The sequence below is a fragment of the Pelmatolapia mariae genome, linkage group LG2 (genome assembly GCF_036321145.2).
Source record: "Pelmatolapia mariae isolate MD_Pm_ZW linkage group LG2, Pm_UMD_F_2, whole genome shotgun sequence".
NCBI classification, from domain to species: domain Eukaryota; kingdom Metazoa; phylum Chordata; class Actinopteri; order Cichliformes; family Cichlidae; genus Pelmatolapia; species Pelmatolapia mariae.
The window spans coordinates 34,991,202-35,011,639 of NC_086228.1; the positions used below are offsets into that span (position 1 = coordinate 34,991,202).

Sequence of the window (20,438 nt, forward strand, 5' to 3'; positions counted from 1 at the left end):
GCGAGGCGAGGCGACGCCGGTGACCGGGCAGGTGATGTTTGCTCACGTAAGCCGCTCGCGTTTGATGAGGGGCGCAGGGGACGCGGCTGGAGGGTGCGCGCTACTGTTGCAACGCCTCACCGGATAACCGCTGCTCTCTCATCCTGTCCGTTGGACCTCTCCGCGGTAGGGGGTTTGTTGATTTCCCCCCCCTTTTTTAATTTGAATTTTTTTGCTTCCTGACTAACGGATTTGCAACACTGGGACTCTTGACGATATATAAGTGGATAAAGGAGCCGATAGTGCGTGTGCGTGGAGCGCATATCATTTCTTGTGATTCCCCTGTACGCGCAAGTCGCTTTTTTTTCTTTCCAAAGAGGCAGTGCGCCCACCCATGCGATGCTAGCCTATTAGCTGGAGAGAGAGAGAGAGAGAGAGAGAGAGAGAGAGAGAGGTTTCAGCCCTGGATTCGAGAGGAGACTAATTTACGAGTCTTGTTTTGCCTTTCAGGAAAAGGGGAGATAAGAGGGGGGAGGGTGGTTGGTGAAGGAGAATGCAGCAATCACATTTTTAAGCATGCAGAAGCGGGCCGTTTCCGGTTCCTAGGCTGCTGTGTCCCCCCCATCCGACGCCAGCAGCCGTATGGGGAAAGCAGCGGCAGACACAGATGGCATGGACACTTCCACAAGGTCTGCCGCTCTGCCCTGCCTGCTCTGCCGGAGCCCGTTCGCCGCCGTCTCTCTCTTCCAGCTCGCTCCGCCGCCCAGCAGCACTGCAGCACAGCACAGGCTGACGGCATGAGGCTTGATCCAGTGCATTTCTCCATGCTGGTCATCGGGGTCTCCTTCGCCTGTTACGCCCCGAGTCTCAACTCCCTCCAGGACCAGGCGTACAGATCAGCCGTGGTCATCGAGGGCGAGGTGCGCTCCTCCCCGGAGAACATCTCCTCCCGGGAGCCCTACAGCGTGAATGTCAAGGTGCTGGATGTGTGGCCCGTCAACAGCGGCGGCCTCGAGAGGGAGCAGCTCGTGACCGTCGGGGACTTCGGTTCCGAGGCCCCGTGCACCACGGTGGAGAAGGACCACAGATATATCTTTTTCATGGACCCCACCGCCGAGCCCTTGGTATTCAAGGCATCGTACGCCCCCGTGGACGCCAGCGAGCCGGAGTCGAAGAAGGATGTTGAGAGAGTGTTGTGCGAGGACTGCGGTAAGTTTAAGGCTTTTCCCTTATACCTGCCATCCACTCACAGCGCACTATAAGGGCCACTGAAGCTGCCATGGTGATGTAAGGGAGACATCCAGCACTCTGGCTGCGCATGCACGTTCCCAGTCCATACAGTGTGTCAGCGTGCACACACACATATGAGCGATTGACACCTCAGTTTTTCCATAACCCGGTCACCCATAATATATGAGAGGCATGTCAGGGGAATGTGTGTGTGTCGCGTAATCTGTCTGTGTGTCAAAAAAAAAAAAGGGAGAGATGGTTAGTTAAACCTAAGTAACCACCACCACCCTCCTCGCTCTCCCTCGGTTATGACCCAAACAGCAGCATAAAGCCCAGGACCTGCATCGTGTCATCCTCACGGTAGCCTACATGTGCAGCGTTAAGGTGAAACGCACCGGCGGCTCTTCTTCTCGTGTCGCTCCTGTGTGAGTGAGGCAGAAAGTTAGGCCCAGAATGTGATGGGAATCGGGGACAGCAGCCTCGTCTTGAACTAACCTCCTTTCCAAACTTTGCATCGGAGCCTTCAGCCAGTGTTAGATCTGTCACATCAGACGCCTTTTTTTCTCCATCAGAAATTGTGGCGAAAGTCTCCACAGTGTCTGTGTCGACTGTGGTGACAGTACGTGGGCGGTGATGGCAGTTTAAAATCTCTAAAACTTGCTGCCAGTTTTTAACATTTAAAAAAAATCGTCCGTTTGTTCTTGTCTTTACAAACAACAGATGCTCATTGGCCCTTTGTTTTGGGGAGTTTAACCAGAGAGGGCCACAAGTTTGAGTATGATAGTCTGCACTTTTTGTCTCTCTTTATTTTATTATTGCTGTTTATTTCTTTAAGATAATGGAAAAGCCTTTTCCCCCTCTACAGCAGAGCTCTGGAAATCAGCTTCAGCTCAGTTATGACCTCACATGGTGTGACTTATGAATGTTGTAATGTATATTCAATCTACTTTGAACATAATGCTTAAAAACACAATAATGAGTTTCTCTTTTTTGGCAAAATGTTGTTTGTGAGCCACTGCACCTTTGTTTTCAGCACTGACATGCTTCGCTGCCTTTAAGAAGCTGTAACTACAATAGCCTCAGTTATTGTTAAAGCATCTGGCAGCCATGAAGCGAAGAACTACAAAGACAGGAAGTAGTAATTCAGCCTCTAAAACAGAGAATAAGATCTTCAGTGAGAGCCACGCATTTCTCTCAAATGAGCACCAGTGTAAAACCTTTTAAGGGTCTCCTTTTAAAAAAAATGTGGGTTTAAAAAAAACAAACAAAAAAACCTTTAGAAACATGTAATCTTAAAATGTGACATTTATTTTCCAGGCTTGTGTGTCTGTGTATCTGTAGTGTTACAGCCTAACAGGAGTTAGCTCAGATGTCTCAACAAAGGGTGCATCGAGGTTCTATTTTTACCTCCATGACATGCTAAAATTATCCAGTCATTTATTAATGACAGTGCTGTTGCAATCAGTCTGAACACATTTTCCAGGCAGGGATAAGCTCAGGAGAGGAGATACCCACTTATGAGCTGATTCACCTCTCATGTGTGCGCACATTCTCGCACGCGCTGATGTGTCTCCATGTCTCCAGAGGACATTGCACTGACCTGTTCTCTGTTGTTAACCACGACAACTATATTTGCCCTAAACCTCCACCTAACCTCACCTTCAACCTAAAGTACGTTGCTCCACATGATGGCGATTCATCTAGGGCTGATTTAGTCCTCACAACATAAGTGAGGCCTGCGTTTGTGTCCATCTATAAGAAAGTTGAGTCTCCGGAGTGTGACGTTCCAAACAGATCTACGTTCTCTCAACATGAGTAGCATAAGTGCGCGCATGCAGAGGCTCACACGACAACTACACACACAATAAGAGCCTAAATTACATGAAGAACCCCAACCTAATTAGACTCTCCAGAGTGTGTGGCGACACTGTAGATTCACCGTAGCAACTCGTAGTCTCTGAATGTCCACTGTTTCCGTTACGTCCCTCATCAATTGTGTTTCTTTTCCAGGACTGGATGAGATTGACACACGAGTGGAATATATGAGAGGTTAACGAGAGGTTAAAGAAACACGTATATTTTTTATTGACAGTGCAGTAGCCTTAAAGCTTTATAAAATCTGCTGCGGTGAAGTTGATTTAGGACCTGATTTAAAGCAGACAAAATATTACACAGTTCAGATCATATGCCTGTACGCCACCACAGTGGATTTTACATCAAGTTGAGCTTTCTGATTTAATTCAGAAGGTTTAACAACAGTATTGCAATAACAGTTTAGGAATTACAGTTATCTTTATACAGAGGTTGAAAGTAACTGACTAACAGACAGTTTCATGGCCTGGTGGATTTGCAGTTTAAGTCACCAAATGTAAGCGAAGGAGGCCATCATTAGGCTGAAAAAACCAAAAAAATGCATCAGAGAGTTAACAAACGCTTGCAGAGTGGCCAAATCAACAATTTGATATGTTTTTATAAAGAAGAAATTCACTGACAGTTCAGTGGTTTCTCAAAGTACTTTTAAGCTAAAGAGAGTGAGTTTTGTGAGTTTTTGAGACCTCTGCATCACCAGTGTGATTTTTTTCCCCTTTGAAAAAACAAAATAAAGTAGACAGTACATTTTTAAGCACCAGATTTAAAAAAAAAAAGTCAGATGTAGCAAATATGATACAAATCAAAACTCATATATATGCATTTATATTTAATTTGTCAGATGGTTCAATAAACACTCTATTTACAAGAATTTTGAATTATCCGAATTACTTCATGGTTCAAGCTTAAAAGTGTTAAAAGTGAAAGCTACTCTTGAGTCATATGTGGATTGTTTAATTTAAAGACAACTGTGGCGATGTACAGAGACAACTTTACAAAATAAAAGTCAGACTATTGAAACACTTGTGGCTCTAACAGCACCAACCTGCAGCGTGGAGTCAGATGGGTTTCACGTGTCTGCTTGTATGCGCTCAAACATAGAAACCTTCAAGGAAACTGCTGCTCACTGGCCAAAACTTCTCCTTAGTTGTAGCTTGCTGGCTGTGGTGACGTTTTGCAGTAATGTCAGTGTCGCCTGCAAATGAGTTACGACGGAGCAGGACTCACAGCCAGCAGTGAGGCTGGAGATGTGCAAGCAAAGGTGCTTGCAAAGTTTCACCGAAGACAGGAGAAATGGCAGCTGACAAGTGGGTTAGCAAGGGGTGTGTCTGCGGACACCAATCCAAAACCAAGTCTAAAGGAAGGCAGCCAATCACAGCCAAACACTTTTATACACACCCTTACCCCTGTCTGTCAGCATGATGGGATCCAGAAGGGCTTTGGGCTTTAGGTTTTCAATAGCATAGCTAATAAAGCTGTGGGTTGCACCAAGCTTATGAGTTTTGCTGATGCTAGTTGATGATGTTGTTTTTTACAGAGATTTTTTGTGCAATAAAACAGACAGCAGCAAACTGACAGCAAGAGTAGCTGATAAGTAGTTACATTTTCGGAGAAGAATGGGAGCAGACGCAAACGATGATCCCACACTGTATTTCCTTTATGCTGCTATCTGCTGGGTGGCACAGTTAGTTTCAGAGGGCAACACTTATCATACTTGTCAGGGGTTTAATCTGCCACGACAAGACGTCTCTGACGTATATGTGAAAGCTAGAATCCAGGCAGGCATTCACTAACATACCACCACATTACTGTATAAGCATTTACTGTATTCATTTGTTCTGGGTCTGTTTGACAGTTAGTGCTATAAAGCAAAACAATGACAGAGCAGGTGTTCTAGCCACATTGTTCAGCTAGCTTACTGATGTCCAGGCTACCGGTGCCAGTCGCAGCGATGTGCTGAATTTTACACACTTCTTGGTATTTCTGGCTACAACGAATATGTGGAATCCACACGATGTGCCCATTTCTGACTGTAATGCAGGCAATTAAATAAATGCCAAGTTAAAGTCTTTTTAGGGAAGTGGTTGTCGAGGTTTAATTCAGACTTTGTACCAGCGAACGTTTAAAGGCAGGAGCACAGATCCCTCGCTGTGAGCGAAATTATGAGACAGTAAATCTTCGTGCACCATAAAAGATAGCAGAGCCATCTTCCAAAAGCAGAGCCAATGTTGATTAAATGGCAGGACCGACTGGGTTCTCTCTTACTATTTATGTTATTGAGTCTGCTATAGCTGCTCCAATAAGCTCTCCTCTTCTCCCACTTCAGCTCAGCCCACAGCTGGATTGGGGCTTATTTACACCGAGGTTTGCAGAACTGAACAGTCACAGTGGCAATAGCTGCAATGTTTGAGTTTCAGCATTTAATGTGAAAGAGTGGAGTACAAACTTCCTTTGAACAGATGCTGAGTTACATGTATGTCTGCATCCAGCGCCTCTCCCTCACTGACGTCTCCCTGTTTTATTCTGTGTAAACGACTTAGGCGTGTGGACTGCTCACACCGCCCCTCTTCAAAAACTGCAAAACCAATCCCATCTGACATCCCAGACAGGCTGCAGCGTAATGTAGGTCTTCTCTGATCATTGCTGTTGGCACGTCTTTTGAGATGCATTGACAGTTTCGTCCTAAAATAGCTTTATCTGATGCCCAAACATGCTCCTGTCACTGATGCTGTATCTAATGCTGCATACCTCATGCCTCATGCTCTCACTCTCTCTCTCCACCCTCTCCCTCTCTCTCTCCTGCTGTAGCTGACTGTAGCTGGAGTGTGCGGTTCAGCTTATGCCTGCCCTTCTGTCAGTCAGCCACACAGAGGAGGAGAGAAACAGAGAGAAGGAAGCAAAGGCAGTGATCTTTAGCTCTGGCACTACAAAGAGATGCGGCAGTAACCGATACTGTAAAAGTTTCAGTAATAGCTGGGCCTTTTACCCACATAACGAATAAGAAAGCGCGAGAAGTTCAGTGGGTACTTTTATTTTAGTGGAAATGTCTGAAAATGGTTCACTTTGATACGGCAGAAATACTGCTGCGTTGTCCTCTACTCACTCGAGTGTTTAACACGTGCAAGGACAGAAATTAGTGCTTGTAGGAAAAGTTACGTTGTAAAGCAGTGACGGTGAATGTTTCTTCTCCTGACTGTGAGGAGACCAAAATCAAAAACCTGTGTCCAGCATATATTGTATGCTGAAACCACAACCGCTCTCAGACATACACTGGATTTGGTTCTGTAGGTTGTAAAAAAAGTGTCGATATAGCTTTCGGGTCTGAAAAGTGATTCCAATGAGAAAGTCATTCTTTTTAATGGCCAGCAGGGGGAGACTGGTCAGGTTGTAAAAATTTACTGAATACAACACAATGTTTGTTTTGTATACTGTTATTTCATGTATAGTTGAAGCAGACAATAGAGCAGGGTGTGCTGTAGGGTGTGGCTACACTTTGATTGACATCGCTACTGAATGAGGCTTCAGTGTCTTTGCTTTCTCAGAGAGATCCACATTTGCTTGTTATGTGCAGTGCCGACAACAAAACTAACAAAATGAGATGCTGACTTTAAAAACCAAAGGGGGATATCAAGGTGGCTATCTATGATCATCTTTTATATACAGTCTATACGGGCATGTCCCACCGGGAGGAGGCCCCGGGGCAGATCTGGGACACGCTGAAGAGATTATATCTCTCGGCTGGCCTGGGAACGCCTTGGTGTTCCCCCGGACAAGCTGGAGGAGGTGGCTGGGGAGAGGGAGGTCTGGGCTTCTCTGCCTAGGCTGCTGCCCCCGCGACCCGGCCCCGGATAAGCGGAAGAAGATGGATGGATGGATGGATGACATCATTAAACTAAACTATGGCTCAGTAACTGCCATAGGCAACCATCCTACGACTATGGCAAATCAGTGGTTTCCCAGTGACTGTTCTGTCTTCCTCCCCTGATCCCCAATCGGTCACAACAGATGGCCCCGCCCCTCCCTGAGCCTGGTTTTCCTGGAGGTTTGTTCCTATTAAAAGGGAGTTTTTCCTTCCCAATGTCGCCAAGTGCTTACTTAAAGAGGGTTGTTTGATTGTCGAGGTTTTCTCTGTATCTTTGTAGGGTGTTTACCTTACAATATACAGCATCTTAAGGCAACTGCTGTTGGGATTTGGCGCTATATAAATAAAAATGACCTGAACTGATTGCACTGCATTGCAATTTTTTCACACTCAGTCACCAACTGTGGTGCATTTGCATGCATTTGCAAACTGATAGCAGACTCACTCTATCTTACTGCAGTTTTATTACCAACATCACTTTGAAGATGGCAGCTAATTGTGAGTAGCCGCAGACCTGGTCCCCATCTTCAAAGCAGCTATTTCAGAGGCAACGACATCGCCAGCACGCTGGACGCAGTTGCAGTTTTGGTTGTGCCACGGTCTCCGATCAATGTTTTCCTGAGTGTGAAGCATGTCACGAGAGCAGCTTTGGTCCAAACACACAAACATGAGATTAGACAACTTTGATATGTTTGTTTGATGTCAATCTTCTGCATCCTGTTTTTGGATCTTGTAATAAGCCAGAGACAGTGGACATATCTTGGCATCTTTACAACCTTAAATGACTATGTTTACCATTTCTCCTTAAGTAGGTAGTGCATGTGATTATCTGTGGATATGTGGACTTTGTATTCAAAGTTTTACTCGGACTAATGTATCCATATCCCACTATTTTGACTCTGACTACGCTTGCACGTGTCTAGCACCTTATAAGCAATAATCTGATATTTCCAGGTTAGCATGCACTGCTGTGTCTCAGCTCAGGTTCACGTCAGTGTGTAGAGCAGCTAGAGGGCAGAACCACAGTAGCATTGATCTCCAAATCCCAGAATTAGAAGGAATTTGTGCTCTGGGGCATCATGTCAAAACAATCCTTGGAACAGGAAACACATCCAGGACCACACCCTTGAATAATTCTTTAAAACAAACCCAGTGAATTTAAGCTTTCACCATGGCTTTCAAATTCAGATCCCTTTCAGCCAGTGATGAGAAAGATGCTTGTGGCATAGAATCGCCTGCGTTTGGATCATGGAAACGGTACTGCAGGAATTCCTAAATTAGAATCAATTTTCCTTTGAGCAAGTGTAGTGTTGAGCTCAGACTTATGTGCATACTTTATGCTGATGCATACAAACCATGAGATTCACAGGTTCAATAGACTTGAACAGATAGTGTGTGTGTGTGTGTGTGTGTGTGTGTGTGTGTGTGTGTGTGTGTGTGCATGTTTGTGTGTGTGTGGCCTCTCACTTGTCCGTCTCATCCCTTTTCCCCTTTTTGTTGTGTTATCTGTGTCTATTTCAGACACCCTCTGTGTGTCGCTTTCCCTTCTGTTTCTCTCTCTTTCTGTCTCTCTCACTGTCCTTGTCTCAACAGAGCATTATACCTCTCTCCACACACACACACACACACACACACACACACACACACACACACACACACACACACACACACACACACACACACACACACACACACACGCACACACACACGCACGCACAGAGCAATGCCAGTTAGCTGTTGCTGTTGCTGCTGTGCTGCAGATGCCCCAGTGTGCTGTCATTAGCAGAGAGATCTGGGGTTGCTATAAATTATGCACACTGAATAACAGAAGGCTGAGGATTTCTCCTCTCTGCTGCGTGCGCGTGTGTGTGCATGTGTGTATGTTAGGGGCGTTGTATAGGTACATCTCTGCACTGACATTATCCTGATCAACTTTCCTCGCCAAAGTACGTGTATTAGCGCAATTCTCTGTGGCTCAGCTAACTCGCAACTGTACAAATCTTGTACCTATCCTCCAGTTACTTAGCGTGTGTGTGTGTGGGTGTATGTGTGTGTGTCCTTGCTTGTGAATAATGTATCAGCACTCATCCTCTCCAGCAGTCAGCCTTAGTAGAAAACTCTGACACATGCCTTTTAAAGGGACCAGCCCAGTGCCACATGGCTCAGTTTGTGAATGAGAGAGGTTTTTGTGTAACCTCTCTCTCTCTCTCTCTCTCTCTCTCTCTCTCTCTCACACACACACACACACACACACACACACACACACACACACACACACACACACACACACACACACACACAGAAGTACACACATGCAGATGCACTGCACACACCACCCACACGCTCATGCAGCTGCTGCTGCACACTCCCTCCTCACTGCATCAGCAAAGTGCCTGTTTCAGACAGGATGGATTTGGCCGATGCTCTCTCCGTTTCGGTTGAGATTGTTTTTCCACAGAATTAGATTAGACATCAAATTCAAAATGGAATAATTAGAAATGTTTATGCCAAAGACTTGTCGGTTGGTATTGCAGATAAAATATTTAAAAATGACAAGTTTGCCACCGCCTCCATAAATCCGAGGCATCTCATGTTTTCCTGGAAAGCCATTTTAATCTTTGGCATTCTCCTCCTTAAGTAGCCCTGCTGTGCCAGACTGTAAGGGGCTGGCATGCAGCCAGCGTAACCTGATATTCGTGAAGTTGTAAAGTGACATATTCATCTGGTACTCAGAGTCACACTTCATGAGCAAGAATTCAGCTCTTTAACATCCCAGGTGCTGTGCGGTTTATGTTGTCTGCTCAACCTCAACATAAAAACAGGCATTACGGTGACTAAAAAGGGACAATGGATGCTTTGCAAACTCTTCACAGAAGGGAAAGGGTTAAAACAAACCCTTTGGTTCTATATCAGGCTATCTTCAGCACAGAAAGGTGGGCTATCTTTATCTCTCTTTGTTGTGGCGAGCTTTGATGGTGACAAGTAGAGCATCTTCATCTGTCTTCCAGATGTCCTCCTCTGCCTCTCTAGACGTTATCTCGTAACTATTATGGGATCGTGGTAGACAGCGCCGCATGTATGATGTGTTTGTTTTGGCATCTTTTCATGTTTCTGTATTAGGACATGTTTGATCATGCAACATTTTTAAAGTCACATTCCACCTTTTATTTAACACAATGCCGATAAAACATTCCCAAATTTAAACTTTGCCGATGGATCGGCTCTCTTCAATATATATGATTTGGTCAGTTATGCTACTATTTCAGCCGCTGGTTTGTCTAATTTTTATGTGAACTAAGGTGCTGATGAACAGTAATTTTTTTTTCTTAATGTGGCCCTAATACTCCTTTGTAACAGTCGCTGCACAGAATGGGTGAACTAATGATTTTCCTCTTACACTTGAAGGTTTATGGCTTCATTCTTTTTTTAAATAAAAGTGTTTAAAATGTTCTGACCGGTTTCATTTTGTGCTGGTCCTGTTTATAAGCAGCACGGTGGTGCAGAGGTTAGCACTACTGCCTCGTGGCATGGTGGTTCAATGTTTGACTCGTAGATGCAAGAAGAAGATAAAGCTTAGAGTTGTCTGGAAGACTAGAAAAATGCTATGCTGTGCAAAAACAAACAAAAACACTTAAATGGATCCATTAAGGTTTATAACTAGTCTGTGTACGATACAAACAGAACTACACAAAAACAAATCCCTGTCATGGCCTCAATGTTTTCACTGCATGTACACAAATATCCTGAACCACATTGCACACTCAAATGATGTCCTGTGCTAAAGTATGTCTGTGAAGGTTCTCAGTCATCCTGGTCATCGAAGTCTGGGGAGCTACGATGTGTGAACGTCCATCTTTGAAAAGAGGCGGTGGCTTATGGCACCAACTGTCTGCCATCTATAATCCACTCTTGAGATCCCTTCCCAGACGCCTTAACGCCCACTCACATCCTGGGCCATTTGACCTCAGTAAATCACATGATAGAATGGGGCTAGGTTTCACAGTGGGTTCACCCGGAACCTTGGCTGATTGTGACCTACACCTGTTTTCACAACTTGTGATTAGGTAGTGGATCAATAGGAGGCCCATGACCCTCTTGGGGACACTCCCATTGGGCTTAAAATCTGGGACTCTCCACCTATTGCTCTTAGAACTGAAGAAGCTTCTTGGATGAGAGGTGAAACGTCTTCAACGAAACTTCAAGAAGTCCAGATGCTTTTCTTTCCAAGCTCTTTAGAGTCTGCTAAAGTAGTTGATTTACGGTGGATTAGGGACTGGAAGTGCTCTGCCGACGGCTTTTGGTAAAAATGAAAAGATCTTTGGGTTTATTTCCACATAGAACCAAGAAGTTAGATCCAAGTGGTCGCCTGAGATGTGTGTTGAGATCCATTGTAATGTCAGGTACAAACTGATGTACTCAGAGTTGAAAATGAATATTAGCCTGTAAACAGCCACCAGGTTCCTTAGTGTTAGGGTTTACATACATTACTTTTTAAAAATTTCATTGTTTGCCGTATACGATTGAAAACCTTATAATGGAAGCACTTTAAAGCCAAAATAAACAACATCTTGGTTTGTTTGTTTGCATGTGGCTAAAAGACAATGGTTCATCAGTGATGGTGGTTGTTAAGAGGTTAATATAAATGTTCTTGTCAGAGACGCTCATGGAATAGTATTTTCTAACAGCCAGATAGTCTATATGATAAAGCAAATCTTCAAAAATTAAATGAAATGATCAGTTTGGATTACTTAGTTTCTTGTATTTTGTGCTGTTAAAGTAAATTTGCATAAACATATTGATATCACCCGGAAAAGGGTGGAGTGCCCACTCTCAGTCGGGGATGAGTTCCTGCCCCAAGTGGAGGAGATCAAGTATCTCGGGGTCTTGTTCGCGAGTGATGGGAGAAGGGAGCGGGAGATCGACAGACGGATTGGTGCTGCGGCCACAGTGATGCGGACGCTGCACCGGTCCGTCGTGGTGAAGAGAGAGCTGAGTGTAAAAACAAAGCTCTCAATTTACTGGTCGATCTACGTCCCTACCCTCACCTATGGCCACGAGCTGTGGGTAGTGACCGAAAGAACGAGATCGCGGATACAAGCGGCAGAAATGAGCTTCCTCCGAAGGGTGGCTGGCCTCTCTCTTAGAGATAGGGTGAGAAGTTCGGCCATCCGGGAGGGGCTCAGAGTAGAGCCGCTGCTCCTCCACATCGAAAGGAGCCAGCTGAGGTGGTTCGGGCATCTGACAAGGATGCCTCCTGGGCGCCTCCTGGGTGAGGTGTTCCAGGCATGTCCCAGCGGGAGGAGGCCCCGGGGCAGACCTAGGACACGCTGGAGAGATTATATCTCTCGGCTGGCCTGGGAACGCCTTGGTGTTCCCCCGGATAAGCTGGAGCAGGTGGCTAGGGAGAGGGAGGTCTGGGCTTCTCTGCTTAGGCTGCTGCCCCCGCGACCTGGCCCCGGATAAGAGGAAGAAGATGGATGGATGGATGGATGGATGGATATTGATATCACTAAAAAAACAGAGGAACGCTTTTTAATCAAAGTATAGAATCAAGTCGATTAAACTTCTTGGATATCGGTTAGTTCAGTAGCCAAGAGGGTTGTTAAGGGTTCAATTTCAACTGGTTTGATGCTAATAAAATTAACTGCAGGTGCACTAGAGGGGCAATAAGATTCCAGGAAATAGACTGTTACTGTAGGAGAGCTGGGCAGCGCTCTAGAAGGTCCTTTACCCATCATCAGGACCAGTATCTGCTCCTTTGTGCAAAGAGGAACAGGAAGAGCACTGCCAACTACAAAATGACTACCAGCAGATCAGAAACAGACTTTATAAGGGTGGCATGAGGGTCCAACGTCCTCTAGTGGGTCCCTGTGCTTGCTGCCCAGCACTGTGGAGCCTGACTGGCATTAGCCATAGAATACCAGGTTTGGCAGGTCCACCACCGCTTTTCACAGATGAGAACAGGTTCACCCTGAGCGCATGTAACAGACATGAAAGACTCTTCAGAAGTCTTGGAGAATGTTATGCTGCCTGTAACATCGCTCAGTGTGATCGATTTGGTGGTGGGTCAGTGGTCTGGAGAGGCATATCCATGGAGGACCATGGATATCCAGACTTCTACAGGCTAGGGGCTGCCCCAGGCACCCTGACTGCTGCTAGGCATCAGGATGAAATCCTTGGACCCATTGTTGGACCTTACAATGCCTGGCCTCATGTACTCAGTACTCAGAGTACTCAGAGTACTCAGGCAGTTCCTGGGGGAAGTGATACCACTAAGTGGCTCTCATGCTCTCTTGACCTAAATTGAATAAAACAGCTCTGAGACATTATGTTTTGTTCCAGATTGCATCTCAGACTGTCCAGGAGATCAGTGATGCCCTGGTCCAGATCTGGGAGCCCCAACAGGGTTTGCTGCAAGGAAATTTGGGCAAAATGGACTAGCCTACCGTAATGTTTATTTAATTTGATTTACACATGTTTTTGAATTTAGCCCTCTGTAAGTGGATGATTGATTTCCACGTTGTTTGATTTCCATCAAACAGCGTGGCATACTTTCATTCCTAGCACATGACCCAGTCCATAACAGTGTAGATATCCAGCATGACTCTTCCCCCCTTTGAGACCTGATGCTTTTTCAAATTGTTCCTTTAATGTGTTTTGAGCAGTATGTTTAGGAAACTCATCACAAACTGCAAGATAGAAAAAATGCACATAATATATTCTGTTTATTCTCAGTGTGGTTTGCAATCTATGTACCTTTATCTGCTCCACCTTCAGTAAAGTCCAATGTCTGTCTCTGTTAGTGTTTTGCTGCCTGTTGGACCGTCAGCGTATTGCTCACCAGTATTTATACAACACTGCTATAACCATAATTTAAAATAAGAGAGGTGGCCAAGGTAGAATGTGTTTGACTAAAATAGGAAGGCCGAGACAGAGAATACATCATCTGTCCTCCTGTTCCCCACACTGTTCAGACTTTCATAAATTATTACTAAAGACTGATAGTTTTGATTAATTTTACAGTAGCTTACAATTGTAACACCTCCCCATCCGCCCACACACACTCTCTTCTGACCACGGCTGGAAGAAAGTCAAATGTCAAATAAAAGCGCATTTTAATCCAGGCCAACGTCACACCGCCTTTGTTATATATTCCATAGATTTATGGAAACGGTGTCAAACAGAAGCTCCTATTGACCAAAACACAGTTTGGGAGTGAGACACAGACTGTCACTTAACCAGGCACTAAATGTTCGCTCTCCCTCCCATGAAAGTTGGACTCGCTCACAATAAATCTCTTGTGGTGCTTTTCTCTTTGGTACGAAGCATCACAGGCTGACCGGCTGATTAAAGAGCACGCAGTGATCAGTTTGCTGCAGTTACATTACAGGGTTCCTGGGATTCGGCTTCAAACGCTACAACCGGTTCCTCTCACTGCTGTTTGGTGTTGCCAACAAGCAAAGATGCCAAGTGAAGATTTAATCCTCAATAAACCTTTGTCAGTTCAGTGCAAAGCGTTAATTTTATTTGAAATGCAAGTGGGACATCCCTGAACAGTAGTGCCAGTCAAACAAAAGACCAGTGAGTCATTCTTTTTTTAATCAAATCTTGCATGTAATTTACTGCCATGTGTTCACCAATAAAAGAGACATTTCTGTTCAAGTAAACAGACGGAAATACATCAAACTCAAAAACAGACTCTATGTAAAGCATTCACCTCTAAACGAGCTGCTTCTCTAAACAATAGCTTGCTCTTATGTCTCTTTTGCGTGCAAGTGTATTGGAACAAAACATCTTTCACGATCAAACAACACAGACAAAAATCATTTTTAATGTTTTGTCCAAAGCCTGTTTCATTGAAATAAAGGCTTTCCACTTTTTCCACTGTGCCATCTACTCAAACATGTTTCGTTCCTTGATGTTGCATGCGATGTCGTCATCTGATCTCATCAATCAGCGCTAGGGTGACCAGGTGTCCTGCTTTATGTGGGACTGCGTGACATTTTTATCCCTTGTCCAACATGGAGACGATGCCCCGCATTTCGTGGCTCTGGATACAAAAAGTCGAGACATGCTTATTGTATTTATTTAATGGGAGAGTTGTATTTTACATGACAATGTGAACCTGATTAATTAATACTTTATTGTTTGAAAGCAGCTGTAGTAAAATATCAAAACTGACCCTCAGCATTAAAACGCCTCCCATATGGTTTGTTGGGATCTGGTATAGATAATATAAAAGATAAAAGATGGCTTCTGGGTTTGACTAGTCAGTGTCTCAAACTTGCATTCTTTTTAATGGCCAGCAGGGGGCAGCTCCTCTGATTGCAGAAGAAAAAGGGTTCAGATTGTATAGCAGTCTATTGAAAACCAGCACTCTTTCCTGATGACACTGTTACCTCAATTGGTAGTGACAGGTCATAATACAAAATCCACCTCATTTTATACATTTCTGGTCTTTCTGAGAATTGGAAAGGAGGATAAACATCGCATGCTGATTGGCTAATGAGTTGTAAGTCACATCGTCACAGAGTCGTGAGTTTAACAATCCGACCTACCTCCGCTTTCAAAGCAGTAGGATGGTAAGCTCAGGGCTTCATAATGGGACTTCAGAACCCAATATTATGGACTGATACTATATAGGTCCATATGTGTATGTATATATATATATATATGTGTATATATATATATATACACACATATATATATATATATATATATATATATATATATATATATATATATATATATATATATATATATATATATATATATATATGTATAGCTCTTTTCATATATATGTATGTATAGCTCTTTTCATATATATATATATGTATAGCTCTTTTCATATATATATATGTATAGCTCTTTTCATATATATGTATGTATATATATATATATATATATACATACATACATATATATATATATTTTTTCTACTCTAACTCAGAACTTAAAGGGCACTTTACTAAAAGCTTTAGTCACCCTGTCGCGCACATTATATATCTAAGCACCTTGTCTTGTCACACGTACTCAGATGGATGTATTGGGGCAAACTCAGGGTTGAGTATCTTGCCCAATGACACTTTGACATGCAGACTGGAGTAGCTGGGGATTTACCCACTGACCTCCCAATTGGTAGACTGAGCCACAGCCGCCCCACAAGTACAGTCTGTGGGAGTGGACCACACTAATCACAAGACGTGTAAACTTAAAGTGTGCATACATACAGTTCTGAGGTGCCACAATAGTGCAAATTATTCATCTTGTATCAGAGAGAGAGAAAAAAGCTTCAAGCTAGAGTTGAATCAGACTTGCCTTGAGTCCATTTCAACTCGTGAACATACCTACAGCTGTTTTTCACACGTGCACACGGATAATTCTGGAACAGTCGCGATTGGAACGCGGAGTTTCCACAGTTAGCTTTTCACACATGTGCATCCGCCACCATCTTTGCTGCGGCTGAAATCTCTTATAGATTTCAGTTCAGGATTCTTTGAGCACCTTGTTTCTTTAATGTAACTTGACCCCAAGCCATGGAGCCCAATGACGCTTGTCCTGTGATAGGCTGCACAGTAACTGCTAATATCTGAATAATCAAACCTGTCATACAAACCTATTAATAGGGCAGTTTACAGTTTAGGGTTCCATTTTACTGGTTGTCTTTTTTCCCCTTTCCCTGACTAAACAAGGCTTTTTTTAAAACCAGATAGTTATTGATAGTTTAGACTTATTCCTAGCAGTATCGCTGCTTCCTGAGATCTCAGCACCTAAAATCAATCTTTCAGCTTATAGCCAGAGGGGAGTTTATGGAGGTCTCACAGTTCGGTAAGGATGTAGTGTTTTGAACCAACTATAGTTCCTTTTTGTCCCTGCACACGATAACTATTAACCTCTTTTTTTCCTTATTACCAATTTTATGTCATTCGCTTACTCATGAATGTAACAGGAGCTTAGCGGGGTTTCTGATCACCAGATGAAGCAGAGCTGTGTGCTATCTGTGTGACAGTGCAAACCAGTGCTGTAAGGAACAAAATTGCAGAATAAACCAAAAAGTAAAGAAGAAAAGGGAGGAAGAACAGAAAATTGGGGTATACCGTGAGAATTTACTCTCTATCTTTGTTTCGCCTTTATGTTTGCTATGTTTGGTCTCTGAGGGGGCCGACAGGACATCTTTCTTCTATAGAATCTTTAGCTCCTTATGGAGGACGGATGTGATCAATGCTTCAATCCCCTTATCAGGAGAATTGTGTCTGTTAGTCCGCTTTACAAGCCTGCAGTTAATGATGTGTGTGAGTGGGGGTGGATGGGGTGGGCTGGTTGGTGGTTGGAAGGAGAGGTGAGAAATGGTGGGATGAGGGGTGAAGGATAAGAAGGAGAGGAGGGGAAGAGGGAACAAGAATGGATGAAGAGGCACGAGAGAGGGGAGGGGAAGATGGACAGATGAAAAGAGGGGAGAGGTGAGAGAAAGAATAGAAAGTGTTTGGGGAGGGAAAAAAGGAAATGGGGGGAAAGATAAATTGAGGACAGGTGGGGAGCAGAATGACTTGCACACGACTCCAAGCCCAGAGAAAAAGAGGAGGAGGAGAAAGGAGAGAATAGCTTTTCCCCACCGTTCTGCCCGCGAGCCCTTCATGAACTATTCATTATAAACTCTATCTATCTATCTATCTATCTATCTATCTATCTATCTATCTATCTATCTATCTATCTATCTATCTATCTATCTATCTATCTATCTATCTATCTATCTATCTAACTCCTTCATTTTCTTTGGTTCTCTCAGTCAAACCTTCTCCCTGAATCTTCCTCTCCTTCTCCCTGGCTTTCTCACACCCACTCTCTTCTCTTTCCATCTCTTACAAAAGGCTTGACTGTACATCTAGAGCAGAAGACAGCCTCGCTCTCCTTCTCCCTCCCTCTCTCTGTGTTACTGTCTGTGTTTGTGGGGGGAAAAATATCCTGATTTCTGTTGAATCTGAAGGGTGTATTTATACCTAAACAGATCTCGCTGCAGTCAACAGAACAATAAACACCCCTACCAGAGAAAACAGGCAAGGTCAGGTTACGCGTGTGTGCGTAAGCATGATGTTCATGTGATGGCAAAAAAAAAACGGGCTGAAAGGAAGAGGAAGACTATGATTTATCGACAATCGCTCTCGCTAACCATGCGCGCACATCCAACTCAGAATCATTTTTGTCATTAAATGTGCACGTGACAGGCAAGAGCCCACACACAAAAACACACACACAGGTTGGCTTTGGCATTGCCGCTGTGCAGAGGTTAGCCAGCTGCATAGAGGCCTGTTGTGGCTGCTATCATTCAACAACCACCTCCTTTTTTTCTCGCTCTCCCTCAAACACACATTCTCTCTCTCCTACTCTTACTCAATCTTATTTTCTTCTTTCTTTCTGCCTAACATCCTCTCTCTCTCTCTCCTGCTCCCTCCCTGGTTTCCATGGTGACAGCTGTGCGCTGCAGAAATCACACTGATCTGAGAATGAGATAGAAGGAGCTTCTTTCTTTTGTACATGAACACACGAGCACACACGCATCAGCTTCCTCTCCACATGTCATTTTATGAATGTGCTCTGTGTCTTCCCTCACCATCTCATCAGCTGACACACACACACACACCTACACACAAACACACACACGCAGCCCATGTGTGCAGTCATGTTGCTGGCCATGACTTCCCAGGGTGCCATACCTGCCTGCGAACACACCTAATTGGTTTGGCTTCCATATCACTCTTTGTTATTGGATCATGCTTAGTGAGAAATTAGATCAATTTTGTTGATGCCTGCTTCTCTGAACGGTTAGAGGGAGGGAGGGAGGGAGAGCATCAGCTGACCTTGAAAGAAGGACCTCATGATGGACGGCTGATTGGAGCGGTGTCACATGTGATTGGACAGCCGAGTGGGCCGGTCACAGGCTATTGGCCAGGCTCTGCTGTCCGTTTGTGCTCCCCCCCTCTGAGTACCACCACCACCCCTCCACACTCACACTGAGGAATTCTCCCATCACTCAGTGATACAGAAGGCTTGGGTCAGCACCTAAGAGCACGCGTGCACACACACACACACACACCCAGCCAATCACACGTATCCATCAGTGCTGAGCATTACGTATGCACATATATGCAGAGAGATGTGGAAACTTTCTGTGTCAGTGTGTAAATTGCAGCTGCAGAATTAGACTTGTTATGGCCTGCTCGGTGCCTGTGCTGTGTGGGATGTGTGAATCTGCTCTAATTGTGTTCGTGCACATGAATTTCAGAGTCACTCTGTCTTTTTGTGCATAGCTGTTGTGCGGGCTTAGCTTTTGTTAATGCTCAAGAATAATTCTTTATCAAACTGCCTCTCAACCTCTAAGCTAACATCACCAAACAAACTCGATTTGGATTTTACTTCAGTTTCATCCACAGGGTTTTTTTTTAGTGGTTGTTAGGAAGCACTGCTGCCAAAAATAGGCAAGATCTTGGAGGAGGATCTGACGGGACCCACAGGATTTATTAGCTCACTTGGATGTTTTACAGTCTGTTCACTGATAATTTTACAGGTAAAAACTCACAAAGACACAGTCAGAAATGATTTCTACATCTTAGTGCATTATGGACTTTTATAGTCTTAGTGTTTATGAACACATATCTGCATATGAATATGCAGAATCTGCAATTAGGGGACAGATCAATTCAATTTCAATTTATATCAACTCAATTTTTTTTAATATAGCACCAAATCTTTGCTTTAAGGTAAAGTCCCTATAATATTGCAGCGAAAACCCCAACAATCAGATGACCCCCCTTATGAGTAAGCACTTGGCAACAGTGGGAAGAAAAAACTCCCCTTTAACAGGAAGACTCTTTAACAGAACCAGGCTCAGGGAGGGGCGGCCATCTGCTGGGTGAGGGCAGGAAGAGGGACAAACAACAAGACACAGACGAGATTTTTGGTACCAGAAGCTTCCTTGCTCATATTCCACGTGAGATGGTGGTATTGACCAATCGTGTTTGAGCAGGCTTTGGTTGAATGCAGGTAAACAATCAATATGGAGAACAAAGGAGGGTTGGTGCATATGCATTTCTGAAAACATCAGCTTGTATCTTTTTTTCAACCTTTTTTTAAATGTATCTGGGTTTATCTGGGTTTATAAATATAGATCAGCATGTGAAATATGAGGCACTGGCCTTGATTTTTCCCGGCTACAGTGGAAGCTCTGGCACATTGAAGTATTTAAACAACAGCCAATGATAGGTTCATGGGTTATAACTGATAATAACCACTCTTCAGTGTTTGCATGCGTCTACCCTCGAAACTATCTCCAACACCAACCATCTCCAAGTTCATCCAGGTGATCCAAGTCTTCCTGATGTGTCTATTTCTTCTTTCAGTGGTTTGTTTTTAAAGAGTTGCATTTTTTAATGAAGATCTAATCTCTGAAATAACACACTGGGAAGTCTCGGGTGTTTCTAGGAAGTGTCTAGTGTCCCCCTTG

General features: G+C 44.0%; 1 protein-coding gene across 1 annotated transcript in view; it reads left to right on the forward strand.

Moving 5' to 3' along the window:
• Window positions 1–251: 251 nt before the first annotated feature.
• Window positions 252–20,438, forward strand: part of nrg2b (neuregulin 2b) — a 63,529-nt gene continuing 43,342 nt past the window's right edge. Inside the window, exon 1 of the mRNA XM_063499579.1 lies at window positions 252–1,188. Coding sequence (XP_063355649.1) covers window positions 777–1,188 — 412 coding nt within the window. The 5' untranslated portion in view covers window positions 252–776. The remainder of the gene's footprint in view (window positions 1,189–20,438) is intronic.